We start from the raw sequence: 21,182 nt of genomic DNA, 5'->3' as shown, positions 1-21,182 counted from the left end.
AGTTTCTCAGCAAGTCTCCCGTCTTCAAGTTTTCCAAGGACCTGATTATAGCAGAGACTAACAGGCTCTGTCAGAGAGCTGGATGATGAAGAGGTTGTCTCCAGAGGCCTTCATCTTGTGGATTTTCTAGCACCATTTGCACTAGAGAGTGTGTCTGTGGTGTTGGATAAAGAGTTAGGACTTAGAGTTAGGAGAGTTAACACATCTCTAAAATAAGTGATTTTTTTTTTTTCAACAGGAGACCTTTAAACAGAGGAGAGAGGAAGATCGGACAACGACCAGTCCAAGTCTCATATCCAATCTGGAAATAATGAAAAAATCGATGACAGGTTACTGTAAATAAACTAATGCTGCACAAAATATCAAGCCAGGGGTTAGGCCTCTTCCAAAGGGAAGGAAATAAGAAAAAAACAAAATTTATGTTTTGTCTAATCTTTGTTCTTTTTATGAAATATTGGATAATTTCACTTCTTTTGGCCTCATATTTTTTAATTGAAAAGTAACTAGTAACTACAGTCTTAGTGCAGTTGATAAGCTTGTATAATTATGGAAGGTTATTGTGCATTTTATGACTAAAGCGTAAAACTTTCACTACTGCTTCTATAAACCATGAAGTTTATTTTCAGACGTGGAGGCATTTCAGATGTGACCTCTGGGACAGGGCAGAGCCCCCTGGAGTAATGAGTGTGGTCCAGACCAAACTAGCATCCTAGCTTCTGATAAGAGTGTTCATTAATGTGATAGCAAGTCATGTGATTCCATAGAAACACACAGCAGAAGTTGTCAGTGTTTTTAACAAGCTATAGCTACCTTAACACCTGGAAACGGTGCGGTCTGCAGTCCTCCTGCAAAATTGGTGCTCTATGCAAAATTATGTTACATGGCTACAGCAGCAAATACGCATCTTTATTCAATTTTGGTAAAGATATACATGATTATAATGGAGAAATGGTGCAAAGACTGGAAAAATGCAATGCTGAGGTCAATGACCTCTCAAGGTCACCAGAGTTCAGATACAAATTGCCTCCATCTGAAATAAAACCTTGGGGTATGTAGATTATTTGCGGAACCTTTCATGCTTTAGTCATAAAATGCACAATTGTTTTGCGTATCTGCCCCACTATCTCTATCTCTGTCAAATGAAGATGAATAGTAAAAAATAGTGGTATTGTTTTTTTAAAGAAATGTCAAATAAATAGCCTGACATAAATATCATATAAGGTGAAGAATTGACCAAAATAATAAACAAGCTGAATTCATTGAAATACAAGGTTTATAAAGAAAAATAACCACACATCAATAGGATAACCTGCTGAATTTCCTGATTGCTTTGTGCTGTTACTCACTATTCTCCCTGAGACAAGCAGAGGAGAGGCACCACCAAGAGGTTGTCCCAGAAGATTCCTCCGTCTAAAGCTGACATCTGGGCTCTTAACATTTCAAGGATTTCCCCGCCCTGCATCTCCCATCCTACCAGCCTCCCACATGTAGCTGCTCCATCTGAATTTACACACCTGGTGGGAAGAGGGGAAACACTTCAAGCAGAGGCTCACAGAAGATGTTGCAAAAACAGGACTTGTGATTGGGGTTTTTTGGGGGGGTTTTTTAGAGGCATTGGATGCAGTTTGGTTTTTCCTCTTATAACACTGAGGATCTCACTGAGGATGGATTGGCTGAGAGATTGTTGCTCTGGGTGTGTCTGTGTAAAGTCACCATAAGGAGTTTATTAACGAAAGTAAAGGTAAGAATAAGGATATGTGTGATCTGATGTATTTTCCATGATTTTCTTTTGTCTTTTTTGGTAGCATATACATTTTATTAAGATCCCAATGCTTCTTTTGTTAAAAATGAAAGTCAATTAAAAGTAATGACCTTCTTTCTGTAGAGATATATTATGAATTTAACAGTATTTTGGTACGTAAAACTAAGATTCATTTGGCATTTACAGTACTGTGTGTTTCAAGTGAAACAAACATAAGCTCTGTCTTATTATCTATTACTCAATTCAAGTTAATATTTATTTGCAATTGGAAATAAAATGTGTTTCCACCATGTCATTGGAATTTATAGGGTCTATAATGTCCTAGAGAGTGTCATACTAATCACTGTAATTTGGTATTTGTGATAGAGAAAATAGAATTCAAACCAAAATAAATATTTATTAATTTCTCATTTATTATTGACAACTCATTCTTCACGTATGCTTATTGTCAAATATCTAGATGACACAAGCAATACATTGGAATTAACTCCTATAATTTGTACAAAATTGCAATGTTCTGGGAAACTTCCTTGAGAAATATGGAACTATAAAATAAAGTGTTACCAAAATAAAAGTAAATAAAAACAGCCTTTTCAGGCTGCACTTACAGTAATAAATAGTATAAGTAATATCTGAATCAATTTAAGGGTGAATTACCAGTTTTTGCACCCTCCATTTATTTCACCCAGCAGCTGTCGGGTAGTTATAACACATACACCTTGGTTTCCTAAGTGATGTGGCTCCTGAGGGAGAGAAGCTGATTGGCTCACTGAGCCACAGAGCTTCAGACCAACCATGTGTGTGTTTTCGTTAATGATCCACCAATTAGTCACACAATGGTAACAGTCATCTAAACACCCCGTCAGCTGTCTGTGCTGCTCAGGGAGGAAGTGTGTCACTGCCCTCATGTTTTCGGGGGGTGGGGGGATGCTACTCTTTGTGGATGGTGAATTTCCACCACTTGAAACTGTATTTAAAATAATGCAGCATCTGCATGTAACTGCACTGAGTTTCTCTTGCAGTTGCTTCAGTCACCACAGCAACCACCTGCTGTGTGATGGGCCAGTTAAGGGACTGTGGCAGACAGTCCCAGTTGTCCCCTGTCCCCTGACTATAATCTGTCATACGCACCATATACACTGAGGCTCCCTGTGAACTATAAACACTTTCTTCTCCTGCCACAGTGTAACTGCATGAAAAGCCAACTCCAAACATTGTTCAACTCTCCCAGTCATATTGAACAGACAGCTACAAAAGTGTCTTTAATATGAGTGTTTATGCACACTGTCAGAGCTGAAGATGACCGGCCAGGCGGCAGAGAGAGAACGGTCACCCCACAATCTGTCAGTGAAGACCACCTTGGAGGAGGAGATCGAGAGAGCTGAGAGTATTCTCAGCAGGTGATGAGAACAATTCAGTCATTTGTTTTTATGTACTTGTCTCAGAGGTTTGTTCGAGAGAAGTAAACCATGTAATTTACAAAAAAGTGAAATGTCATATGTTTGTTTGTTGGTGTATTTTCTCTCTGTTCCTCCCAGGGTGCCATCTGACTGTGATGACACTTCCTCAGAGCTACAAAGAATCGCCACTCTCGGCGCTCACAGAGGCAATTCCAGAAATTCTTTTCAAAGGAGCGGCGCTATCTCAAGGTAAAAACTGCGACAGCCCAGCTGTGGCCCATCCGCCTCCTTCACAAATCCTTCAGAAACTGACCGCCACTGATGCATTATTGTTTCAAACAAAGGTTTTCTTACTTTTTTAAAAACAGCCCACAACTGTTTCTGCAGACAAAGTTTGAAATTCGTACAGAAAATGATGATGATCAAAATGTTGTATAGGGACCATGAAAACAGAGAAAACATTTTCCATCTTGTTTTGTCAATGTGTAAAACTTCTTCTTGTTGTATTTTAAGTTGTTTGTTTCCCAGAATCTTGACAAAAAAGTACAATAACTTCATAGAAACCAATGAAATCAGTTGTGAATCCAGAGCGTTTAAGAAAGTGTATAGACTAAAATTCTAAAATTTTTCATTTGTTTATAGAAAGAGCTCAATACTCATTGGAGGATTAAACAATTAGTAGAAATCTAAATATTTTATAGCAAGAGCATATGTTCAATTTCACACACTGAGAAATTCCTTGATGCCAAGATAATGGATCTTTTCTTGAGGGATGTTTTCCCAAATAATTTAATAAATTAAAACTTACTTGTACCATTTTAAACATAACTCGTAGAATCGTTTGAACTAGTGAGAGTGCAGTCAAGCTAAATGGTATTGGTTTCTCAATATTTTCAATGAACCTGATTTCTCTCAGTCAAAAATAGGATATCACAATTAAATCTTACAGTCGTCTATTTTAGTTTCCTGATGGGACATGTCGGGAATTTTTTTCATCACCCATTCACTTGCCCCACTGTCAGTGTGTTTTACCCAACCTGGTGAGACTGCCAGTCCTCTCTCTGATGTTGTTGTACATTAATAACTATTCATTTGTTTATTTTTAACCTGGGTCTGAATCATTATGCAGCTCCTTCAAGATGTGTGCTTTTTGTATCACTGTCATTGTTTTCATGTATCCTGGTACTTTAACACAAGTGTTACAAGTTGTTTTGACTGAAACATCATTCACGTTTAATTTCTAATGAGATGTGTGTGTCTGTTCCTCATGTGTGTGTCAGACTGGTGAGCCTGGTGGTTAGGCTGAGGGAATGGGCACACAGGAGTCTGCTGGAGGAGGAGGAGCGGCCAGACTCCTTCCTGGAGCGCTTCCGTGGCCCTGAGCTGAGAACAGCCCCCAGCCGCATCAGCAACACACAACCAGACGCCAACGGCAACAATGCTAAAGGGATCTTTAAGTATGCCTTCCTGCCACCTTGAACCATGACTATGGACTTTGATGAACACATTACATTACATAACACTGGATGACCAGTAAAATTTAAAATAATTTTATACCACAAGAGTTACAAGGCACCTAATCAGCACACAAGCTTAGGGCATGTTTAGGTTTCAGGGTAAATTTATCCCAGCAGTCACCACAGAGTTACACTTGAGCAAATCAGATGAGCACTTGGGGCTTCAGGGCAAAAATTAAGCTTCCAACTGTCCCATTAAGTTCATAGACAGGTCCTGCTTGAGATGATTTTTTGCTTTGCTATGTCGGGAAAAGAAGTTGAACTTCCAACATAATACATTAGAAGACAACACCTCAAAGCCTTAAAAATGACATACATACAATACACTGTTTGAATCATAGTATTTATTGTGGAGGTGTTGTTTTGCATTGCCTTATATCTTGCAACTGCTTCTGTTTTTCTGCATATCTTTACAGTAACATGTACTACTTTATAGAATTATAAGCCATAGTTTTATCTGAGTGTGTTATCTGCGATCTCTCTATGTTTTCAGGAAAAAGTGGGATTTGTTTGTGGTGTCCCCATCCGATAACGCCTACTACCGTTGGTTATTTGTCATTGCCACAGCAGTGCTGTACAACCTGTTCCTTGTTGTTGCAAGGTAATAACCCCACAGTAGTCATCTGTTTAGGCCCTGCAGCCTCCGGAGAATGATGATGGATGTAGTGTCCACTTATTAGGCTAAGTAAACCATTTTTCTTTTTCTATCCACAGGGCATGCTTTGACAAGTTACAGGTGGGCAATTACATCTGCTGGCTGGTGTTGGACTACCTCTCTGACACTGTATACATTATGGACACTTGTGTCCGACTTCGCACAGGTAACCTATGAAATACGGCTTCTGGCATCAAGACACAATGCAGTGCTAAGCCTTAAAGACCCTATGTGTAAACATCTTATGTGATTAAAGATGATATCTTTCAAATTATTCTGATGGTATATGTTACTGTTTGTTGAAAAATGTGACAATCCTGTTGTGGTTGGCATTGTATATGTCGCTCTCAGCCCAGTACCTAAAAGATTCAGTGTTTGGTAACATTTGAAATGCTGTTACAACACAATGCAGAATGATTCCCCTCAGTATTATACAATTGGCATGATTTACATTTGCACCCAGGTCACAGGATATCCAGAAGCACAAAGTCAAAGGCAACACTGGCTTATATTGCATTTGTAATATTAATTAAGCCAGGTGAGGTGAGTTGTCCTTAAACTACTTGTGTCATTTGGACTTATTATCCTCGACAACAGAACACATAAGCGAGCACAAACTACAAGCACATAAAATGTTTAAAGCTGCATTAAGTGATTCTTTTATTCTATGGAGAGCAGAACAAAGTATAAATACAACACTGACATTTTATCACCTAAAACGTTCTAAGCAAATAGTTGCCATTTTACACACCCAGCAGACACAGAGCAACATCAGCATTTATTTTGGGTCATGTTTCTGTGCTCACGGCAAATGGAAGTCTGATATTCACTCTCCGTTAGCTCTTTTCTGGTTTCCACTAACTTAAGTTAGCAGATCTTTTTCACTAAAATCAGGTGCCTGCTGCTGCTGCTGGAAACAAAGTAAATGAGAGTAACCGTACCAAAACAATGAGACAAAAGCAGCTAAAAAGGGTGAGATGATAAAAACCCTGAAAGTTTGTCACTACAAGTCATACTTTTCATATCAAACACTGTAATCTGATCCTTTGTTGATATAAACATTTTGAGTAGACCAGCTTTAAGTTTTTTTCATCCACAGTACAGCTTCATCTCACGACATGAACTGATTTTCAGAGATAAAACACAGCAGTGAGCTGAGATGAGATGAGGCATCACTGCTCAACTGAACTTGTGCTCAATCTGTCTTTCCTCAGGGTTCCTGGAACAAGGTTTGCTGGTGAAGGACCACGCCAAACTAAGAGACAGCTACGTCCGTACACTGCAGTTCAAGCTGGACGTGATGTCCATCCTGCCCACTGACCTGGCCTACATCTCCACTGGCATCCACACACCACAGCTCAGGTTCAACCGCCTGCTGCGCTTCCCACGCATGTTTGAATTCTTTGACCGCACAGAGACGCGCACCAACTACCCCAACATCTTCCGCATCTGCAACTTGGTGCTCTACATCCTGGTCATCATTCACTGGAATGCATGCATCTACTACGCTATATCCAAGTCTTTGGGATTTGGCTCGGACACGTGGGTATTCCCAAACACCTCCAAGCCTGAGTACGCTTCCCTGACTCGGAGTTACGTCTACTGTCTGTACTGGTCGACTCTTACTCTCACCACCATTGGAGAGATGCCTGCACCTGTGCGAGATGAAGAGTACCTATTTGTGGTCTTCGATTTTCTTGTCGGGGTGCTGATCTTTGCCACGATTGTGGGAAACGTTGGCTCTATGATTGCCAACATGAATGCAACCCGTGCTGAGTTTCAAGCCCGGATCGATGCTATCAAACACTACATGCACTTCCGCAAAGTCAGCAGAGAACTGGAGACGAGGGTCATTAAATGGTTTGATTACCTCTGGACAAACAAGAAAGCGGTAGATGAGCAGGAGGTGTTGAAGAACTTGCCAAACAAACTGCGGGCTGAGATTGCTATAAATGTACACCTGGAGACCCTGAAGAAAGTGCGCATTTTTCAAGATTGTGAGGCAGGACTGCTGGTGGAGCTTGTACTCAAACTACGACCACAGGTCTTCAGTCCAGGAGATTACATCTGCAGAAAAGGGGACATAGGTAAGGAGATGTACATTATTAAGGAGGGGAAGCTGGCTGTGGTGGCTGATGACGGGGTCACACAGTACGCTCTCCTCACCTCTGGCAGCTGCTTCGGGGAAATTAGCATCCTGAACATAAAAGGTAGTAAAATGGGAAATCGTCGGACAGCCAACATACGCAGCTTGGGTTACTCTGATCTCTTCTGCCTCTCTAAGGACGACTTGATGGAGGCAGTGACCGAGTATCCAGATGCTAAGACTGTGCTAGAGGAGAGGGGCCGGGAGATCCTGATGAAGGAGGGTCTGTTGGACGAGACTGTAGAAGGTGGCGGGCTGCAGAAAGAAGACACAGAGGAGAAGGTCGAGAGGCTGGAGTCCTCTCTGGACACACTTCAGACTCGTTTTTCCCGTCTACTTAATGAATACACACACACTCAGCAACAGCTGAAGCAGCGCATCACTCTTCTGGAGCGGCAGCTGGACCACATGGACTGTGGCGCAGATGCAAACCATGACATGGATGCGTATGAAGAGACGGTCAATGAAACAGACCCTGTGCCTGTTGCTGATAATAATGTGCAGATGGAGAACAGGAAGAGCACAACATCAAAACATTAACTGTCTCACCGAGAGACTTTTAGATTTCCTGAAGTACTTTGATACAGACTCATTAAGAGAGTAGGAAAACCTCATGACACCCTTTTTATCTTCCATTGAGAGAATGTTTTGTCAGTTTAGCTGAGTGTAAAGAGACGTCTGCATGTCAATAAACAAGAAAAGAAAGCTGACAACACTGCTGTGCCCATGCAGTCTTTGGGTTCGTGACTGTGCCAAAACCAGCTAGATGAATGTGTTTAAATTGTGGCTTTAAGGTTTCTTTCCTGAAGATGCTTAATCAAGGTACGGTAAACACACATGAGAAGAAAAATAAAAGCTAGAGTACAAGTTTAAATTGCTGGTTGTTATAGTTGTTGGGTCACTCGTAAACATCTTGTGTTGGGTTGCATCAGTGGAGGGATTCGTTCTCTTGAAATATATTGTGCTCTCGCCCTGTGCACCTCCTCCCTTGCTGCCCCTCCTGGGAAAAAAGTCCAAGGAGAGTTGGTTGAAGGTGATTGCTGGGTTCACATACACAAACAATTATTTTCCAGTGTCCTTATTTTCCAGGTTGGATCTGAATCAGACACACTGTGGGACATTTAAGGGGAGTTTTTGCTTTGAAAATGGTTTTAAACTGTCATGAAGTGACTCACTTGCAATTTGCAGTTGTTTATATTTTTCAGTTGTGCTGCAAATGGGTTTGCTAGTCTTTTATTAAAACAAGTAAGATGCTTTGTCTTAGTTTACATTTAGTTTCTCCTATCTCTATTACACACTGTGAATTGAGGGGCCGGGGATTTTCCAGTTATTCAGCCTCAACATTCCAGGATACAAGTCAACCACATGAGCAGTGATGATAAGCAGAGCTGGAACAATGCTTCTGCAGCAGAGCTGCCTATAATAAAGAGGCAGGAGGTAGTGAGTGCATATCCCCTGCAGTCCCTGAAGGAGTGGGTGGGCTAAAGTGCTAAAATCTCCAGTTACCTTCTGTAAGCTGGTTAATGCATTGGTCTCGCTTTTGTACGATATTAGAAACAAATGACAGATATAGCTCCTGATAGACTCAAATATTAAACGTTTTGACAACAGCATATGAAGATTGCCATCTTGGCCTAAATATAACCTTAGTATGAGATCAAATATATAATCTATATATGGGCTACATTTGATGGAAAAGTTTAATGTTTGACTTCCAGGTCACATATCATCATTGTTACATGTAATGTAATCCTATATTTTTATGCAAGAGTCGACTTAATTGAAAAATATAATTGAAATTGGGTTGAAACAATAATTTTTTTGTAATCTAGACTTGTAAAAATCTTTCATTTTACAACCAATTTTGTCCCTCAAATCACGGAAATCAGATATGTGTTAGATATGTGTGGTGGCTGAATGGCACAACATTTAGTCTGCCTGTCTGGGCGCAACACATTATTGAATATAGATCAGTCTTGAAATAAAAAGAAGTATTAACTCATACTAATCTATCAAATTAAGGGACAATAACAAAACACTCGACCAATCACAGCAGTGTATCTCAAAAGACTGAAGAAACGCAGCCCTTCACTGGTGATTTAAGCAGCACAGCAACAGCTCAGTTTGAGTGTTTCAGGCGTATTTCACTGATACATATTTTCAGCCTTTTTACGGATTGGATTCAACAGGAATCTTTATAATCTTGGAGCCAGATCCTTTATGTTAAGAATAAAGTGTTTGCCAACAGTCCAATGAGATTTGGTAAGCAGTGATGTCATGTATTTCTGTGCACCAATCAGAATTTACCAACATTTGAATCACAATCTGATGACACGTGTTGAACTCAAACCAATCCCACAAAGTCCTGATAAAGTAGATTAGATGAGTTTTTGGGTGTTAAATTCTCAATAAATACCTGGAGATGTTTATAACCTTAATTGTTGCTTATGTAGTTGTGAATATTTAATGTTGCAGAGTAATACTTATATACAGTACCAACATAGGACATTCACTTTGCACTACATGCAGCTGTCATGTTAAATTCACTGAAATGAACATGCTGCTCCATCTGCACATACACTGTTGTCAGTTCCATTCAGCTTGCTTAACAGGTGCACTGCATTATCATGTCCCCTCCCACGCAGCTCCAACCAACCCCCTACACACTTTTGCCACCATGTGCCATGTGTACAGGACAACTGGTGCAGTGTTAATAGGGTCTTATGTGCATGGGCATTGTAGTGAATAGAGGAAATAACATGAACCTTATCAAAGCAGGATAGTTTGTACAGGAAGTAAATATGTACCAATATGTAGATCTGTTTAAAACATGTACCACCATAAATATGATGTTTTTGTAAATGTGGATCAAGTGGTGAGGACTTTCAAAATATAAAAGCAGAAAAAACACATCACATATGATATTTTTTTGAATATAACTATATTGTTTGTACTGTCAAAGAGTAACAGCTTACAAACTGCATCTGAAAATCAAATTTGGGGATAACATCCCCCGATCACGGGGATTCACGCATTGCATGAAGTGAATGTATCTACCGTGTATGACAAAGTGTGACAGCAAAGGTAGCCGCCTCCATAATAAGCACAACTATACATTTTTTCTTTAATGCATCAAGTTAGGACAAATATTTCAACAGAAAGGATCACTGTTCAAGATACTGTAGAAATTAGACCAAAAGAAAATATGATTTCTCTCGTAATAACTGTGATTGAATGTGAAAATATAGAGAAACGGTGCAGGGCTGCTCATATGTATCGGCAAGGTGGAAGGCCGCAACATGCCTTCTGTGGTCTGTGCACTGATTGGCTGAGAGTATCCACTGGGACAAATGCGCCAGCTAGCGCATTCGCATGTGCAGGCTGTGCTTGGGTCCATCCACCCGCTCCAACTTCTCAAAGTGTTTCCTAGCATTACGGATATTGATGAGAGTGGCTGCAGATGCTAGAAAATAAACACATGGATCATTATTATTACTATTATCATTAATATTATTATTATTATTATTTTGAGTTGGTTTCTTAACTATACACTCAAGGCAGAGAATGGCTCTTCACTACTTACGAATGGATGGGTCTGACATGATGACCATGACATATGTGTTGGAGGTGAAGACGTCAATGAAGGCCGCAAAGTTGGAGTTTCTCACTTCCATGCTTTGGAAAGAGGCTGCAAGTTTACTGGAATAAAAATATATTTTTTTAAAAATCAGAAACATCATAAAAATGCTGCAGGTGAATAGGGCAGTAAAGGTGATGTTTTTGCAGAGTGAACTTACCTACAGCTGAGTTTGAACTGCTTAATAATGTTACTGATCTTCTCAAACCGGTGAGCATCGCGCTGCTCTTTGCACTGATAGTGAGAGATCACCTGCATTTGCAAAGCACCATGGAAAATAAGAAAGAAAAGACTTTCATTTCTAGATCCAGATTTTCTGCCCAGAAGCTGTCATGCCACAGGAAGCAGTTGCTCTTACCAGGAAGGTGGCTCTCTCAAACAGAAGAACTTCATCTGCCTCAATGATCTGTGCAAAATTTCTCAGGTTTGTCTCCAGCTGCTGGACGTTCGGGATGAGCTGGTACACTATGCTAGACCAGGCCTGCAAAGATGAGTAAAAATGTGTCTTAGACTATCCACTTTATCAGCTAACAATTCAACATACAGCCAGGCAGATTCAAAACCTTATACAGGGTTTCGTCCCAGATCGATGTCCTGAAGCACGTGCAAGCCAAAGGTCTGGACAGTCTCTTCAGATCTTCTTCACGCTCCTTAAAGATCTGTAAAGACAGTGAACACAGTAGAGTCATTGGGTCACAGGAAACCAAGGACATGAAGCAGTTAGCTTTCTGTATTCTCCTGTAGTCCAACATCAAAAACAATTGGATACATAAATTAACTACTTACTAAAGTAATGATTTTATTTTTAATTGATAATGATAGATCATTACAATTAACATTAATTGCAATTAAATTAATATTAACTTTATCTTTCTATCTTTCTACTAACCTTCATTCTGCACCTTCCCCCTTTGTGCCACTTAATGATGGAACTTAATGATTGCTAATGCTAAAATAATTTAACATATTTAAAACAACATCATCATCATTATCTGATGCATACATGACGTTGTCAGTAGCCTTGACAGCTGTGAAATTGTAGGAATAATATTATGGGATACTGATTTTTGCTCACAGTGTCATGACTGGGTGACCACTTTCAATTGATAACTTATTTCTATGTAAGAATTACTTTTGTGAGAAAGGTAAAAAGATAAAACATCATTATTATTTTATTCATTTACTTTTTTCATAAATGTATTAATTAATTTCATTTTCACAGGGACAACCATCACTTTTAGCTAGAATTACTTGAATATACTTATAGGGCACCACATTCACCAAAGGAGGACAGTAGCAGCAAGGTTTCTGGTGATTGTGTGAACATGACATGACAAAGAAAGCAACAATGTGAAAGTGACAGAGGAACAGCATTTCACATGAATTATGTATAAAATGTCAGGTAAAGCTCACCAAGTCCCTCTGGTCTTCCTGCACCAGGTCCATTTTGTGCACGAGGCAGAACACTTTGGCATCAGGGGAGTTCTGCAGGATGGCTTCCAGACACGACTGGTAGTAATGCATGTCTTTCTCCAGCTCGCGACTCTCAACATCAAATACATAAATAAGCACCTCTACATTTCTGAAAATGTTGTCCCTCTGGCTGGTGAAGTAGTTCTCCATGAACGTGTCCTGTCTGATGTGTAGAGAAGAGCACAGAGCAGTGTTTAACGGGGGTTTATCAGATTTGGTAAAACACTATGAATTAAAGTAAAAGAGAGATGTACTTTACCCTCCACAGTCCCACAGGTTTAGAACCAGATTGCCAAGAAACCGTACATGGGAGTGCTCCACGTCAACTTCATTGAACAAAAGAATGACAAGAATTTTTTTAGATGAGATTAAAGAAACACTTGGGATCAAAATATCATCTTCATGTGCTTTCAGTGCCCTTACTTGTAGCTCCAAGGCGGCGTGTGTCTCGAGCTATGTAATTGGCAAAGATGATTGATCTCATACTGGTCTTTCCAGACCCACTTTTCCCCATCAGTAGCACCTGAAAGCATAAATGCAACAGATTTGACCATCACTAAAATTGTCTATACTCTCTACTTGTGTGAAGGATAGTCAAAGAAATATTCAGACTTAAAGAAAAACAGAAAATCCATGATGTAAAAGTATTCCATTAGGATGTTGTAGCTAGTGGAGAGGAAGCTAATTTCAACAGCTTTACACTGTTTAATGTAAAACAATGTGCAATATTGTATTAACTGATTCTGTGTTTTGTACATAAGATCTTACATGTATGATAAATATTTGACAAAAAGCATGTACATTGTTTTGTTTTGATTTCTGTTTATTCTCTGTAAAATCTATATCTCCACACAACAGTGTAAAATTTTGCTTCAAATAATTCTCCATGCTGTCATAAACATAATTTTGGGGAAGAAATACCACATTTCTTTAACTTTTAAGTGAATTTAAGTGATTTGCCAAAAACAGACACATTAAAGATAATGAATCTTAATTGTGCCTAATAAGTCATTATAGTATGTTAAACTTCTCATCAGGCTGCTTAAAATGAAAAAAATTAATTTAGAGAATGAAACTGATGATGTGTAATTTGTGCTGAAAGTGCAGAAAAGATGTGAGAACTTTCCTACAAAGTTATTACAATTCCTGGCAAGCAATCGTTGAGCAATCCCTTTGACTCATGATTTTTGGTTATGGAGGGACTGAAACACTAAAATACCAAACACTGCATATCAACATGTACATTTTTGAATGTTTATGAATACAGCCTCCTGAATCACTTTGGGGCATTGGAAAATAGCTAAATGCTTATCATTTTGAAAGACTGGGTAGAAGCATGAAACAGTACTGTATTGAAGTACAGCACATGAGTAAATGTACTTCACCACAGCTTGTGATGTTACAAACAACCAGTGATTTTACTGCTGCGTCACCTTTTTCTTCATTGCTGTGCTTGACATCCCCCTCAACAGACACGGTGTAGAGTATTTCAGTGAGCTGCAGGTCAGATGACTTCAGTCGGTGTCTGTTGCAGCTCTCCCCTTCCTCTCCTTCAGCTGCGGAGCAGACACAAATATTTTCACCTAGCTGCCACTTAGCTCTGATGAAGCAGAAAACCATGTGACTACAGAGAACACGTTTGAACTCTCAAATGATGGACAAGTCCAAATGTTTAACTTTATCGTTAGCTTAGCAGACACAGAGGAATATATAAACATCTTACTCATGTTAATTTATAACTATTTTCTCTGTTCCGGATAAACACCTAAGCTAATGCTAACTTAGCTAGCACGACAGACTGTCCAGATACATGTCAGGTATCCTAGCCAGGCTAAACGGCTAACTACCTAAGTTAAAATTCAGCGGTGTATCGTCTGCTTACCCCGTTACTTATATTCAAGCAGCTTTAGACTATGTTTTTTAATTGGTTTCAAGAATACAGTTGTACACATTACTTGGTGGAAACAGGCAGTGAAGTCAAGATCAGCTGCTTCCTGTTTACGACAAAGTCACATGAAGTGATTTGGGCTCTCTGCCCTGAGTTTTGTCTGACAGGTCTTGTGCTGTTTTCACCACTAAAATCACGGACGGATTACATGTTTATGGTTAGATTAAGGTTATAAATAGATCAAAACTCAGGTTAGGGCAGTTATAAGGTTGAAGTAGAGTTGAGGCAGAGAGTTAAATGCCTAACAGACACTACCCAGAGAATAGAAACCCTGTGTTTTCTTTCTCCTCTTCCTCTATGAAGTGTTAAAATAGTTTTGTTTGAGTCGATATTAACGAATTTGAATTTAAAACTGCATACTGCATACAACTGTCGATTCAAATATTATTTTTAAAGAAATTGTATTTCTGTTATACGCCTTTAAAGGCACTCAGATGCCTTCCATAGAGAAGTCTTTTCACATTTCAATTTTCTTTTCACATCTCAATTTATTTTGAAAGGGTGCACAGGAAGTGTTACTATGCTATCACGCCTGCGAACAAGCGAAAATAGTGATCAAACCAACTTGCAATTGATACTTATCGCAAATACATTACAATAGTCATGATAGCCACACTAGTGTCATTCACATATTGGTATTAATGAATATACTGAAATTAATACAGTGCTGCAGTTCCTGACAGGAGCCACCAGAGGGCAGTGAGCAGTCATGATTACATATTAACTCACTACATCGTCAACACCAACGTCACACTGTGACTACCACGTCCGGAAAACACTTTCAAAATAAAATATTCTGCGCACCCCACAAAATGCGGTGGATAACACTTCCACGAGGGTTAGTATATATTGCAATATATTGATTGTTGTGACAGCATACCTCTGTATTTTTCCAACTCACGAATGTTGAGTTTTCATTTCTTACTGTGATCACGAGAGAATGAATGAACACGTAAATTAAATTAAATTAATAAAATAAAAAGTGTTAGTTGTATAGGACCAGTTAATATTCAGATCAGCAGCAGCAAGGCTTCACTGTACACTAAGACAACCATGGACTTTGCACTCTCATTTACATGTGGTTCTGTGCACATGGTATGATTACATCTTACGAGCAAAATGTGCTGTTTGAGCAATATTCTGTCAAAGGAAGAGACCAGAGAAATAAATGATGTGCACTAGTTCATCAACACTGCAAGATTTTGCATACTTGCAAACATTTCACCTACTTTATCTATACAGTTTACTAGGGTTGTCCTTCATTATAGAAAGTCTGCTTATTAATGCATAACTCCCGTAATCATGAAATACTTGAATAACCGGCTTTGACAACAGCATTCTCATTGCCCTGCAGCTCATGCAAATGACATCTCTCTCAGTAAATATGATCCAGACGAAGAGAAGTCTGAGGTGTTTTTCTTGAATAGAAATGCATGTCTTAAAGCCCACAGTGATGCATTAGCTCTGATTTCATCTGCATGCAGTGGAGCAGAAAATTCAAGATTGTTTTGAAGTAAGAGAGAGAGAGCAGGAGACAGGGATAGAGAGAGGGAGCAGTCAATTTGGACCACTTGTCTCCTTTGGGTTAAGGAGAAAATGCGATATATCACTGGCAATGATGTGGTCAGAAATAATCTGCATTTGGAAATCTCACACTGAGGCAAGGAGAGAACATATTACATATTTAGGTATTTGCATCAAATTTCAGACAGGATATGAATAGTCAATACTGACTGCACTTTTAATCTCAGCTGTTGGGGTCTAAGTATTTTTTTTTTTTACCTAGAAATGTTGGTACCTACATAATGTTGATTAATGACACCTTTCATCTCCTTTTCACTCAGACAGTTTTATGTGCCCATACTACAACAGAAAAACACACTGCAATTGCTGAGATGTCATAGAGCCGAGGATATACATTATGTGAATTTGTGTTTAGAAAATACACATTTCACAACAGACAGAACAAATGTTTATATGGAATTACTGAAAAGGATACATTAATTGAAAAGGCAAAGAGATAAAAGTATTATAAAATTTTATTGTTTATTTTCTGTATCTAATCTCCAAACTGTAACCCCTTCCCAAACAATCAGTGAAAACATTTAAGATGACCAGACAAACATATGGGCTAATCATCCACTATCTTCTTAAAATATTTGTCAGAAGTAAAATACAACAAAACAACTCAAGAAGTCTATCACCAGTATGGGGGAAGGTCTTTCACACTCTGATACCAGGAAGAGTAAATGCATATATGTTTTCTGCAATCACGCAAAAACTGAATTCTATCATCCAAAGCCTTAAGCTCAAACACCGTAAGTATATGAAATTGGTTTATAAATAATATACAGGGTAATAATTTCTGCAATCCAAATTATTTTAATGTGTGGTCTTCTTAAGTGTGCATAATTAAAAATAAAGCTAAATTGGATCTTCTTTATTGATAATTATATATGCTTAAGAAATACATACATTTTCCATACCCAGCAGTTTTGTTAGTGTAAGGTGTCCAAAGAATAATTGTAATTGCTGTGAGTATATCATCAATACAGAACCAACAAGGGCAAAAAAACAAAAAACAATGATACAGTAGCTCCTCAAGAGAGACACATGAGATGTAAAGAGAGGAGAGGACATGATGTAAATCAAAAGGTGTTTGGGAGTTATATTCAGGTAGTGTACAGGTGTTTTTTGCGCTCTGCATTATGGCGCTAGTCCACCTGAAATACTCCAATGTAAAGGATGACCGCCGTCCTTTACATTTGATCTCTGAGTTTGGCGAGCCTTTGAGAGAGTTCATCCTTTGGATAAGAGAGAGCAAAGAGAGGGGTATAGGTGAGGAGGATGTACATGGGTTATTTGGAGAACACATTTCATCAACAAATACAGTTTAAATCTCTTTTCTGGAATCACACAAAAACCTGTGTCTTTTTCACTAAACCTATAATTTACACTTTTTATAAGTAATCAGGCTCATGTAGCAGGAACAGTGGTGAGGTTTTTATGTACTTAAGGTTATCTGTGCCAAATGTTACCTGACTGTAAAACAAAGATGTTGTGAAAAGCAAGTGTACCTGTTCTGCAGAGGCCACGCTGGTACCCACTGATCCTGTCTGTCCCTGAGGGAGCTCCATGTTCAGGTCAAGTCTAAATATAATGCACACAGCAACATTTAAAACTTACTTTCAGACTACAGACACAGTGTTGTTGCTTATACTATACTGAGTAACGCTGTCTAAATCAATCCTTATATGTCTATGAAATTCTTTGAAATATACCACAATATACACTTTGATCTATGCCTGTACTCTGTGAATGCATTCCCTGTGTAAATGCATTTATATTCACTCATTTGGCAGATGCTTTTATCCAAAGTGACATAAAAGTGAGGGACAACACTAAACCTTCAGTGCAGTAGGAGGCCTTGGTGTAAGTACTGGGTGTTACATTTATTCAATAAGTGCAAGGAGATCATGTAAAGAAGTGCACTGAAAGTGCATAGTAAGTGCTAGTTAGGCATGTTAGTGTTAGGAATATAAGTGAACTAACATTATTTCACAAACAATACTTAGAAAAAAAATGAAAAGTTTACCCTGCTTCATCTGCCATTTCATGCAGTAGTGACTCCACTTGATTCTGAAAAACACATTCGCCATTAGATATACAGTGAATGCCTTTGTGTTTAAATCACTGTCAGACAACAAGAAATATTATGAGAGTAGATCCAAGACGTACCTGTGGTGTCGTGAGTGTTGTTGTGCTGCTCATGGTGTCCTCCATTTGGGCCGTCTGAACATCCAGAGTTTCAAACTGGTGTTCAAATTTGTCCATGAGACCTGAAATCTGGAAAAAAAGGTTAATGAATTGTTTGATAACTCAAAGAGAAAAGACAATATTATTTTCATGTGTAAATAACACTCTACCTTTTCCAGATTCATACTCTTCAGAGTGGCATCCATGCCTTTCACCACTCCAGCCATAGATTTTGTGACCTGTGAAAAGAAACACCATCATTAAAACAGAAATTAAAAAAAACAAGCTTTCTTTAGTCTGAAATGCTAATCTTCAGCCTGTAACAGATTTTTCTAGGCTTACAACAGTTTGCAGTGACCCTGTTTTCAATATACCTGGTTCATTGTAACTGCAGTTTGGACCCTTGCTGCCACCGCATCTACCCGAGCGCTCATCCTCAGGAAGTTCACAGACTGGTTCTTCTGTCTGATGGCGTTCTCTGCATGGATCCTGGCCACTTCCATATTCCCCTTCTGGATGGCCTAGAGACGACACACACAAAAAGTGCTTCAGTAAAATCTTATGCAGCCAACACCAGTCACAAGGCCCCCCATAATGTGTTATCTTGATGACTGGCTTCAAAAGTGGAACTTACTTTCTTGACTTTAGCCTTCTCTATTTTTTCCTCTTTGTCACATTTCTTGGAGTTTCTTTGGAGTTCTTTGGCAGCAAATTTTAAATTGAATAGATTTTCTGAAATGTGAGGTTAAAGAAGAACAAAGTCCAAACAAAAACAAGCAACCTTGGATGACCACTTCAATAACTGTGTTTAACTTTGAATATAATTTAAATATAATATAACTGTTTTGTGTGAGCATGGCATGAGAAGATGGTGGTGGTTCTCTTAGTTTTCTCAACTCAAATCCTGTAAGAACTGCTCGAAATGTGTTTGGTTAAGACCATACTACAAAAATTAGCTGTGTATACATCATTTAGTAATTAGTTTGTGGTAACTTGTTTAAGCAGCATTTTTTTAGTATTAAGTTACCCTAATGCCCTATCACTTCAGTTTATACTCTATTTGAGTGGTCCATACCATATTACTAGACAAATTTGCAGCGTTGCACTAATCTGTAAGATGGCTATCCTCTGAAATCGGATCCAAAAGACTGTTTTTGGCAGCAATGCTGATCAAATAAAGTGGATGGATCAGACATGATGTGACCAATTCAAATTAAAACAGTTTCTCTGTCAATGTCATTATAATATTCCATGTTTCTGCCATCAGTTACATTCTGTCATGTTTAATGTGCATAAAAAATATTGTGCTCTATGAGGTATAAAGATTGTGAATTTAGCTGAAAGAGAGCACTGGTCTCATATCATAACCTTGAGTTCAGGTATCTGAATCAGTATCAGGTGGATCGGTGAAGCATGGTGAAGCATCCCTACAAACTTGTAATTAATTAAAATTACCAGAAAATATCTTCCATATTAAATCTGGAGCTTTCTAGGCGCCCCAAGAGTGTAGGAGTCTAGGACAACTGTCTGCTTCAATTTATTAATCCAACCTTGGGTCTACGTTCCTGTTACGTTCTTACCATAACAGGTTTAAAGTAGAGCTAGAGTAATAGACTAGACTAGACTAACAAAAACAACAAAAAACCCTCCCAAAACTCCCAATTTTTTAACTTTAAACTCCCAATTATTAATTTCAATATTGGCTTCAAAAATAGCTATAATTTACGACATGAAATACCTGCAGTGACGAATAAAGGTTATGTAACTGGTTTTATTGGAGTTTCCCTTTGACTATGTTTTGCGGTTCCTGTGAAACCTTCATGTGTGTCAAATCAAAGACAGTCATGATAGGACTACCAGATAAAAAACAAATCAGTTCTTGCCTTTATTATTTAGAGTATTAAACAACACCCTGACTGCGAGGTTACAGTGTGTATTACCCTGTCTCAGGTGTTGGGTATTTCCAGCCATTACAAACGACGGTTCCCAGGCCCTCAGCCCGTCTCTCTCCTATTTAACGACGCCTGGAATTGACTAAAACGTGTCCAGGTTATTCAATAATGCAACTCCTGTGCCTTTGGTGGATATGTAACCTATTAAGTATTGTATTATGTGTCTGACACACATAAATCTCTCCAGCCTCGACATAAACTACCGCGCTGTGGTTGCTCTCTGAGCCTTCGTATTGACATTACACCACAGTCTCACCTCCCCTTCTCATGACTGTTTTAAAAGGATACTTTCCATGCTCGGCATCTTCAGTTTGCTCCTGGTGAATCCAACAGTTACTCGGTCGAATCCTTACGGACAGTCCACAAAAAGACAGTTAAATAAAGCTAAAGTTTTCAGTGAAACTTCAGCCTTTTGGGTTTCGGTCTTCGCCTTCACTCGCACTTCCTGATGTCTTACCAAAATATGAACAACGTCATTGTCACGTGGTGGCGGTATTCCATTCGACGTCACGAGGGAGCTGCCACCCTCCCCCTAGCAAAATGTGAATGAAGAGAAGAAAAAAAAACTAACCGTTAACACTATAACACGGCACTGCTAACGTTTTTATCGGTGCGTTTGCGTTGTTGTTTATGTGTAAGTGGATACAGGCAGATAAAAGTGGATGTGGTGTCTTAGCAGGCAGAGTGGTGGGCGGTGAAAGCGGCTGATTGATGATTAGATTTACGGTGTGGATCACGGCGGGGAGAGAGGATGACTCACTCCGTCTGATGTGATGTTCACCCCGCAACAGCATCTCGGCAGTGCGGTGGCACGCCGGTAGTTCAGCATGACATGTCGGTGTGCTCCACCAATAAAAGTCAAACTTTATCCAACTGTTTGGATGACATACATACAATGCTTATTTAAAACTTGAGTGACCGTCGCTGGGTATTTAG

General features: G+C 39.0%; 3 protein-coding genes across 5 annotated transcripts; 1 reads left to right on the top strand and 2 right to left on the bottom strand.

Annotated features, from left to right (window-relative positions):
* Positions 1-3,061: 3,061 nt before the first annotated feature.
* LOC111653948 (cyclic nucleotide-gated cation channel-like) lies at positions 3,062-8,185 on the top strand. The gene is made up of 6 exons (XM_023404703.2): positions 3,062-3,162; positions 3,301-3,411; positions 4,443-4,619; positions 5,173-5,280; positions 5,394-5,500; positions 6,549-8,185. The coding sequence occupies exons 1-6, from the start codon at positions 3,062-3,064 to the stop codon at positions 8,018-8,020; spliced, it is 2,076 nt and encodes a 691-aa protein (XP_023260471.1). The 3' UTR covers positions 8,021-8,185.
* A 2,395-nt stretch (positions 8,186-10,580) lies between these two features.
* Positions 10,581-14,599, bottom strand: rraga (Ras-related GTP binding A). Of its 3 annotated transcripts, none has more exons than XM_023404860.2 (10): positions 14,473-14,599; positions 14,024-14,146; positions 13,014-13,113; positions 12,850-12,916; positions 12,531-12,753; positions 11,681-11,776; positions 11,476-11,598; positions 11,278-11,369; positions 11,064-11,179; positions 10,581-10,943 (listed from the first exon to the last, which is right to left on the bottom strand). In XM_023404860.2, the coding sequence occupies exons 2-10, from the start codon at positions 14,048-14,050 to the stop codon at positions 10,840-10,842; spliced, it is 948 nt and encodes a 315-aa protein (XP_023260628.1). In that variant the 5' UTR covers positions 14,051-14,146; positions 14,473-14,599; the 3' UTR covers positions 10,581-10,839. The 3 variants fall into 3 exon arrangements, with proteins under 3 accessions (XP_023260628.1, XP_023260630.1, XP_023260629.1); XM_023404862.2 differs by having other exon boundaries at positions 14,546-14,595; XM_023404861.2 differs by having other exon boundaries at positions 14,024-14,190; positions 14,473-14,592.
* A 1,960-nt stretch (positions 14,600-16,559) lies between these two features.
* Positions 16,560-20,710, bottom strand: chmp1b (charged multivesicular body protein 1B). Its single transcript, XM_023404625.2, has 8 exons — positions 20,535-20,710; positions 18,929-19,026; positions 18,669-18,815; positions 18,465-18,533; positions 18,277-18,384; positions 18,134-18,177; positions 17,616-17,688; positions 16,560-17,342 (listed from the first exon to the last, which is right to left on the bottom strand). The coding sequence occupies exons 1-8, from the start codon at positions 20,548-20,550 to the stop codon at positions 17,298-17,300; spliced, it is 600 nt and encodes a 199-aa protein (XP_023260393.1). The 5' UTR covers positions 20,551-20,710; the 3' UTR covers positions 16,560-17,297.
* Between the last annotated feature and the right edge of the window lie 472 nt (positions 20,711-21,182).

Source organism: Seriola lalandi, unplaced genomic scaffold, assembly GCF_002814215.2.
Source record: "Seriola lalandi dorsalis isolate HSWRI2012SDOR001 ecotype SW California unplaced genomic scaffold, Sedor1 jcf7180002054256, whole genome shotgun sequence".
NCBI classification, from domain to species: Eukaryota; Metazoa; Chordata; class Actinopteri; order Carangiformes; family Carangidae; genus Seriola; species Seriola lalandi.
Note: the sequence above shows the minus strand (reverse complement) of the source record. Positions and strands in the feature narration are given on the sequence as shown.